The 9,473-nt window shown below is 39.3% G+C and overlaps 1 protein-coding gene across 1 annotated transcript; it reads right to left on the bottom strand.

Moving 5' to 3' along the window:
• Positions 1-1,987: 1,987 nt before the first annotated feature.
• On the bottom strand, positions 1,988-2,220 carry LOC104403332 (serine/threonine-protein phosphatase CPPED1-like; the record flags this gene model as incomplete). Its single annotated transcript, XM_010011432.1, has 1 exon — positions 1,988-2,220. A coding segment is annotated over one exon (233 nt), but the record flags the coding sequence as incomplete, so codon positions are not given.
• Positions 2,221-9,473: the final 7,253 nt, after the last annotated feature.

Below are 9,473 nucleotides of genomic sequence, written 5' to 3'. Positions count from 1 at the left end.
CCAGTAATTAACAGGTGTATTAAAAAAAAAATACCCTCTTTAAACTTTTCCTCCATTCATCTTTACCATATTATGCCAGAGCAGAGAGAATATCCCATGCTCAGATTATCCTCCTGCTGAGCTTCTTCAGCCATATGATGTAAAAAGTGACTCGAAAGAGTGAAGTCATAGACTGTTCTTCCCTCCCCACTAGCATCCCCTCGTGCATTCCCTTGTGCATTCTTGGCACTACTGTTTAGCTGCGATTACTAAATAGCTCCCAGCTATGTAAGACCAAATTTTAATAGTAGCCAGTGGCTTAAAAGGTATCTAGGTACAGAGATTTTTAAACCCAGCAGCTGAACTAATGGGTGCTTAACTTCCGATGAAACTGTTCTTGGCTGCTTAGGTTCCTGCCTGTTTCAAAGTAATGAAGCCTTAGATTTTACTTCATGTTTCCCAGCTGTCCCCTTGAAAATGAAACTGTGAAAATATTCAACTAAATGAAACCAGGTGGAGAATAAAAGCAAAATCCTTTTATTTCTTTACGAAGCAAACATTACCTGCGCTTAGGTCACTGGAATAGGCTGGGAGTCATTCATCTTCAGGCACAGCTAGTTCACTGGGGCAAAGAAATGCTACAGAGGTCACTGTAGAATCTCACAAGTACCACAGACCAAGGTTGAAGGAGCCTTCTAGATAAACTGGTGTGTAAGACGTAATAAAGCTGACCCTTCCCCACAGCATTTCATCTCTCTTCCCATATTTAAATATCTGTAACATTCTCTAGTGAACATGTTGTATGTGAGTATACATAAACCAAACAGAATGCACTACTTTTTCAGCCAGTATTGCTTCTGGTTTTCCTTCTTCAGGTGCTAGAGCTGTGCAATCTCTATTTCTAGATAACCTGTGGTATAGGTTATAATGTGTTTAACTGAATACTTAAAAGATACAACAGGGTTATCATGGTTTAACTACATGAAGACTTTTTTTAATTTATTTAATAGTAAACAAATCAGATAGATACACTTGCTAAAAAATATAGGTGGATTGCAGCACATAAACGTCTTTTATATCATTTATTTTTAAAGAAGACTTGTTCCAGTGAAGAAAATACAGTTTTGGAGGTTTCAACATTTAGTATTGTATAGTGTTTCAGCAAGGCACTCTTAAATTTCTTTTGGAGATTAAAGCTCTCCCCCTGTCTATGAATCAACAAAGTGACTTCTGATAACAGTATTCAGTACAGAACATTCCAACTACTCCAACTTGTGAAGCTATAGCAAGAATGGTGTAGATAATTGATTGGTAGTAACATTTCAGAAGAAAAATAGTTGTTCCATGTTTAGATTCTGTCAATGGCATCTCTATTAGTTTCATTTATAAACTTCTCATTATGTAAAACCAGGATATAACAGAAACCCAAGTTGTGACTGCAAAACAGAACTTGTCTGCTGTCCTGTTGCTGCTGGCTCTGAACAGCTAAGAAATAATTTATGGGAAACAGAAGAAAGTACAATGTCTAGGCAACAAGATCTGATATTAAGGTTGCTAAAAGTCTGGTGGATGAGATTTGTTTTGACGGAGTAAAGAAAATGCTCCATTTATATTGTCCAGAGCTTAACAGAACTGAATAAATTTATTGATTTTAAAATACCCTCTCAAATATAAAAGAAAGAAACACTTGAGTTAAAGGGTTATCTAGAAGCTACAACTCTCACTCTCTGGTACACTTTGACAAGAAAGTCTTACCTAAGAACAAAGTAAAACTTTTGAGAACTATTCTTTTCAATGATACATTACTGTATCAGTTCTGCTATTCTTCCCTATTCCTGATAGGTCTCATTTTCAGAAAGAGAAACCTTTCTATTTAAGATGATAACAAATGGAGAGCTGTTCTGGGGCATGGTCCATGGTCAGAAATCTCCCACTTCAGCTTGGGGAAACTTTCTGAAACACCTTCTATTTGTCTAACACATAAAAAACCCACATAATTGGACACGGCCTAACTGTGCTCAGCAAGCATAGCCAGCAGCTCTTGTTCCATGCCTTGACTGCTCAGTTCGTCTAAACTGTAGTATTGGTGAGCAATCTTCTCATCTGTGACAACCACCACTCGAAGCCCATGAGTATCTTCTCCCAGTTGACATCCTATTGCTGATGAAACCACCATTTCCAGTCCTTGGTAGGACCCTCCAGCATTCCTGTGGTAATGTCCAGAAAATACAGCTTTAACACCTGTTTAACAAAAAAAAAAAAAAAAAGAAAGAAAAAGAAAAAAGAGAGTATTTAGTTAGCAGCTGCATGTGAAAATGTGTATCCAGTACAAGACACTGCTAAGGGTATATGCTGAGGCTTACACAGCTGCTGGGCTGGTAGGAAGGTTCCATAGAAAGTACAGCTACAGGTATCATGTTTACTTTCAGTCTTTAATGGTTCAGAAAACATAAAATTAGAAGTAAACCACTTACCTCAACTTGCACTTTAAAGAAATCATTAGTAAACAACAGTAAATAATTCCAATTAATTATGAGTAAAAATAATTCCAATTCCAAATCCAGTAAAAAAAACAATTCCAATAAATAATGAGTAAAAACTTTCTTCTGCTCCAGTAGCTCTTTCTAGGGTTACTGGACTCAGAACTCCTTTGTTTTTACTCCAAGGTGTCTTTGTTGTCTTGCTACTCCTTTGGCTGGAAAGAAGGAACATTCTAAAGGAAGCTGATTAAAACCAGAAAAACACATTCAGTAATAGGTAATTGCCTAAAGGATGACTGTACTGAAACATGAGTTGAAAGCCAAGGATTGTGGAGCTGTATTTGTTAATTAACATTGAGAAAATTCCCTAAGGAAAGTTTAAACCTATTTATCCATGGTCAGTGACCTTAAAAAAAAAAGGGGGGGGGGAGAGAAGGGGAGGAAAAAAGGCAAGACAAATTAATAAATATTGAGAAGATAATTTATCGTCTTTCCTTGAAGACACTGGGGGGTTACCACAGACGGAACAGGGCCACGTACATCAAAGAAACCTCGTACGGGTTTGAGAATAGTAAGAGGCGAAGAAAGATGAGAGCAGCAGAAAAGGAAAGGTTGACCACCTGCAAGAGGAGTTAGGCATGGTAATGACATGCAGGAATGTTTACATAGTATGAGGTACAAACAGGGCAGGTATGTTCTGATTTCTTCTGTATTTTAAATGACTTAGTTAATGTTTCATTTTTTTAAATAGACTAGATTTTGGACTGTATTGAGCAAAAAAAAATCATTATAAACTTGAAAAAATACATTTGATCTGTTGCAGGAGTCAACAATAAGCTACATCAAAAAATTCTGGATGGGTCACATGCAAGTATCATTCAAGCCTGGTCAGGAGTAGAAGAAAAGCCAAATGCCAAGCAGCAGCAGGTAAAGAGGACAAACACACTGCATGTTTAAGGCTTTATAATGTACTTTGAAATCCTTGTCTGAATCATGGTCAAAGTGATCAGGTAAGCAAATGTTTAAAGAAAGTCCAACCATTCTTTCCTAGAATACGGCATTTTAACAAACAAATTAATTAGGTTTGCAAATGCTGATTTTGACCGGCTTCTAAAGATGAGCCATATGACAGGTCTACTCTCCTGCCACGCCTCTCAGAAGCTATGGAATTTTTGCAGAGATTTGGAAACAATTTACAATGAAATGAAACTGTGTCATCCTCACCTCCAAACCAGCAATTTCTGCTTTTTGTTTCTTCTGCATTGCAAACATTAAAAAGATCAGTGGATAGAAGCTGTAATCGCTACCTGAATGGCCCTTCTGATTGCCATTACAGGTCAAATTCATGCTACCAAATTGATTATTTTCCCCTCCCCATTTGATGTTTCATAATTTTTAATAACATGTTTTATTACTACAAAATAATCAAACCTTGTTTAGTCTCATGAGTCAAAAATGTAACAAAAAAGTAATTTTGATGCTAAGCACTTATCTTTCTTGTCAAGGTTAGTAAAAACATTAGCAACAGAGCTGAGAACCTAGCTCCCCCTAAAAGATAACATGCTGTCACAGACAAGCATTTCATTCCCAGTTACACCAGCATCCTTCACCATTTAGCCACTCTGCACTGGTGACAGAGGCAGCTGAGCATCACCCTCAACAGCATTTGTGGTTTGGCAAAAAATTATTCATCATCTTTGTTGCTAATTTAAGACAATACATATTTTATTTTGAAAGAAAATGTGGAGTTAGTATAAACAGCTAATTCTACAAACAGGTTTGGGGATAAATTTTTGGCATGCTAGTCTAAGATCATTGGATTTCAGACTGTTACAGCTTCCTGAAGCTGCATGGAATGCTATTTTATAGTATTGTGAAACAGAAAAGTTATTGGACCAGATGGCTGAAAACACTGGGAATTTTGTTGTTTATCATCAAGTGCAAAACATGTAAATTGATTCTATATTCAGTTACAGGTGTTTAGGTTACAGGTGTTGATTTATGGAGCTATGAATGAAAATTCAGAAGTTTTCAAACACACTGAAAGGATTTAGGTGTAGTTTGTTTATTGAAATACAACAGGTTGTGAGCTCCTTAACCATAATGACACTTGGATGGTTCTACATAAAGCAGCTAAAAATATATTAATTAATTAATATGAAGTGAGTCAAACCCCACAGTATGTATTCCTGACAACTATGACTAGGTGGCCAGTAGATGCTGTACCTTGCTGAACATCATTTGTGTTTCTATTGTCAATAAGCTAACAAGCACAGGTCTAAACACATGCCTGTTCCTGAGGAGGACAGCACTGAAGAGTAAAGCTCAGCACATATGGGCACACGTGCCAGCTGTCAGGGACAATGTGAGGTGCTTCCTGCACACAGCAAAGGTCTGGCTTACCACCCCAGCCTAAAAGCTGTCCTTAAATACGCAGCACTGATAATGACCTTTCCTACCATTGTTTTTATCATTACATATACAGATACACAGGAATGGACACTGTGATGACAATACCAAACTTCATTTCTTATTTTTCATATATTCCAGCAATCTATCATTCCATGCTTACGCAAAAGGTAACACATGCTTAGTCGTGTTCAAGTGGTAGGCCAGAGAATGTTGTAATTTGTGAGATACTATAACCTTAAATGACATAAAAACCCCTCAGCAGCAACAACTGATCTTGCCTTCAGACAGCAGAAATTCTGGAAAAGAGCAGAAGCAATTTAAAGGCAGAAAGCTGTGCTTAAGAACACACTCTAACTGCACAAGGAAATCCTTCTTTCTCTACCCAGAAACAAATTCCACCTTTTTTTCCTGCAGTAGATTTAGGCCTCTTTCACAGTGATTAAATGAAAAAGGGCATAGGTAAGCATGTCTTAACACAGTAGGCGACATCAATCCTTTGGTTTTATAGGAGTGATTTCAAAACTGATATACATAAAATAGGCTCAAAGTATAGTTAAAAACTAAGCAGCTTGGAAAGCAGAATATAAATTATTCTGCTGTGTGCCTCATGAAAGCTACATGGGCTTTCATATTTCAAAATCTGAACCCTTCTCTAATAGCAAATGTTTCAAGGTGGAAAACAGAGGATGAAGTTACCTTTATGTTGAATACTAGTCAACTAGTCACTGTCAGCTAGAACTTGTCTGTTACCTTATTTTAGTTTATCAGTCCTAATTCTCTTGCTCAGTGCAACCTGCTCATCCCTCTGGTGTAGGAGTTACACTTGGAAGTCAGTCAACATAACTCTTGAGAGCTTGCTCTGACTCAGCTGCAGGAACCTATCAAAACAATTTGAGTTGCTTTGTGGTTGGGAGAAACCCAATCAGAATACCTCAAAAGGCAGCGTAAGAATATAGAAGTCCTGTGATGTAACAGGCTCTTTACAGATATTCTGTACTTTAGATATTATTTGGGTCCTTAAAATCATAAAATAAAGATGGCACAGTCAGTCTGAGAGTGAGCAGTCATTTCTCAACTCCTACCATGTTGCATCTTATTACAGTGACTAGCGTGACATACTTAAGCAATTCAAGCAGCAGAATCATAGAATAGTTAGGGTTGGAAAAGACCTTAAGATCATCTAGTTCCAACCCCTCTGCCATGAGCAGGGACACCACATACTAAACCATGTCACCCAAGAGTACGTCCAACCTGGCCTTGAACACCGCCAAGGATGGAGCATTCACAACTTCCTTGGGCAACCTATTCCAGTGCCTCAGCACCCTCACAGTAAAGAGCTCCTTCCTTACTTTTAATCTAAACTTCCCCTGTTTAAGTTCGAACCCATCACCCCTTGCCCTACCACTACAGTCCCTAATGAAGAATCTCTCTCCAGCACACTGGTAGGCCACGTTCAGATACTGGAAGGCTGCTCTGAGGTCTCCGTGAGCCTCTTCTCCAGGCTGAACAGCCCTGACTTTCTCATGCTGTTTTCATACGGGAGGTGCTCCAGCCCCTTTATCATCCTCATGGCCCTCCTCTGGACTTGCTCCAACAGCTCCATGTCCTTCTTATGTTGGGGACACCAGAACTGTACACAACACTCCAAGTGAGGTCTCATGAGAGCAGAGGGGCAGGATCACCTCCTTCGATCCGCTGGTCACACTTCTTTTGATGCAGCCCAGGATACGGTTGGCTTTCTCTCTTCATTACATGCACACCTATCCATACCACGAGGCTGCACTTGCCTCCTCTACCCCCCAATCTTTCTGCAGTGACATCTGGAGCTGTTTATGCCATGGCTGGGCATTCTCTTCCCTTGTTTCCTAATACTGAGAGCAAAACTGAACACTGTGGCATCTTTACATACCTTCTACTTGTTAAAGTGGGACCCATCTTGCCTTGTAGCACTGTTGTTAGAAGAGCAAGCCCTGATGGAGAGGATGCTGATGAGGCTGCTTACTGCAGCCTCTGAGCTAAGGCTTTGTGTGGAGTTTGGGAGGACGTAAGTCACACTAGGCTTAATGATACTAGTTTGCTTTCAGCTTAGAGCTGCCTATAATGGATCCACGTTTGTGGCACTTTCCTGTCCTTCATGCGCTTAAACTATAACCAATGGTGTCCAGCAACATTGTAGGTGCTACTTTTGGGCATGCATCTAGCATGGACCTGACTTTATCTTGGTCCTTCCTTGCAGCATTAAGTGGAAGCTAAATGAAGGATCAAGGACTGAACATTTAGACACCTGGTGTTTCACCTGCTTGATTACATCAGCTGGGTCCATAAAATACCCTTAACAGCTTCCAGTAAGGGATGGTGCTACTACAGAAACAAGTACTTTCCAATATTTTCCACTTTTTCCACAGGTAAGCAAAAAAGTTAGGAAAAAGTAACAATCATAAAACCATAGTGAGGTGTAAAGCCATGCGACACACTTTTAGTAAGGTAAATAGTGCTTTGTAAGAGAAATAAATGCTATCTTTTATCTATTTTCCCACCATCCAGGGAGTTTACCCTTTGGAATTAAAAGAGGATCAGAAGCCTTTGTGTCATCATATAGGTAAACCAAATCCTGACATACAGTTTCTGTGTAATTAGAAGGGCAGGTATACAAAAGTAATACAGCAACCTTAGTTATGCTGTAAGAAAACCAAAACCTACCCTTGCCTGAGAATTCAAGGGAAGCATTTGAGAAACCCATCCCAGACAGCAGACAGACACCAGGTACAAAGTCTGGCCTGTGAATCATGCAGCTTTTTTTCTTCCTAGGCAAATAGTGCAACTTTACCACAACTACATTTCACATCTGCTAACTGCCTACACTCAAGAAGGTATTTTGGTATGGAGCTGAAGTAAGAGCGATCTGTAAGCAATGCAAATATGAGACCAGAGAGAATGGGATTTAGAACTTCTTTTATCTCCTGTTGGCTATGGGAGGCAGATTCTGCCTAAACAATCTGGTGTTTATGGGTACTGTTCATCCAAATTCCCCCTTTTAGCATATGTATTCTTATTCAGATCCTAATTGCACTAGGCAGGTGTTCAGTGCTCAAACACCCATGCAGGTCTAGTTGCTCCGCGTAAGCCTCTGCTAGAATTTAGTATCTGCTTTAGATACCTCCTGGAGAAAATTTTGCCCAGACTTCATGTTTCAGGTACTCAGTGCTACTATTAATTCTTGTTATTGCTGTGTAACAGCTTGTTACATCTTGAACAAAGAAACAAGCAGGTCACTGCTGTGTATTAACAGAAGTCTAACTGATGTTTTTTTCTTCAATAGCACTTTTTCGTTCACTCAACTGTATTCCGCTCACTTTTGTTAGCTAGCATAAGAAGGAAATCTGAACCAGTCAATGCAATAATACTAAGATGACAAGCAGGCAATTTACTTTGCTCTTGCTTTTGATCTGAAACATAAAAAGAATCTTAGAGATGTGTGCGCTCAAATTTAATTTATTCATTTCAGATATTTTTCTGAAGTAATGCTATCAAGTTGCCAGAAACCCCACTGCACATCTCCCTTTAAACTACGTGAGGAAAGAGCAGTGTCCTGGCAGGCCTCACTTTATAGCTGGCTTTAAGGTATCCTCACATCAGTTCAATGCATCCAGCTATCCACAAAAAGGTACGGTCCCTTCCCACCACAAAAAAAAGGTAGAGCAGTGATTTGTGCTTAATCCCTGGTTTCTGAAATAGCAGTTGGGAAAAGCTTTGACATGAAAGCTGTATGAAATACTAAAAAGCTACTGTGAAAATACATGTCCAAAGGATGGCACCTTCATGAGCATTCATTAGTTCATTTGTTGTGAAATACACACTGATTTGAACTTAAATGTGACTGCAGGTTTCACAGTATCTGTTAATCAAAAAAAAGCAGGATCCATTACTGCAAAACACTATTCATACCTAATGGATTTTCTATTAAAACAAAGGAAAAAAAAAGGATTAAAATCAGAATGAAGTAAAAACCTGTGCAGATAGTTACTATTTAAAAGATGCAAAACAAACCTCACACATTGTCTCTGTGATCATCACCATCTGATGTCAGGTCAGAAAGGCCTGAACTGCCAAATTCATTTTTGATCAGAGCAGGACCAGAAGCCAGAGTCTCCGGGCACCAGGTCTTGCTCTGGCTGTTCTAAAACTGCACTTGGATCACAAGAACACCTAAACCCAAAAAACGTCATGCCCATATATCAAACATGAGTTTTCAGAATCAATCAATTGAGGAGAGGATCAGGTTCGAGACCATCTTAAGAACCTGAATGTGCACAAGTCCATGGGACCTGATGAAATCCATCTGTGGGTCCTGAAGGAGCTGGCGAATGAAGTTGCTTGGCCACTGCCCATCATATTTGAAAAATCATGGCAGTCAGGTGAAGTTCCTGATGACTGGAAAACGGGTAATATAACCCCCATTTTCAAGAAGGGGAAAATGGAACCAGTCAGTCTCACCTCTGTGCCTGGCAAAACCTTGGAGCAGATTCTCCTGGAAAGCTTGCTAAGGCACACGGAAAACAGCGAGGTGGTTAGTGACAGACAACATGGCTTCACTAAGGGGAA

This window comes from Nestor notabilis, unplaced genomic scaffold (assembly GCF_000696875.1).
Source record: "Nestor notabilis isolate BGI_N333 unplaced genomic scaffold, ASM69687v1 scaffold34863, whole genome shotgun sequence".
Lineage (NCBI taxonomy): Eukaryota > Metazoa > Chordata > Aves > Psittaciformes > Psittacidae > Nestor > Nestor notabilis.
The sequence above is the reverse complement of the archived record's forward strand: the minus strand, read 5'-3'. Positions and strand labels throughout refer to the sequence as shown.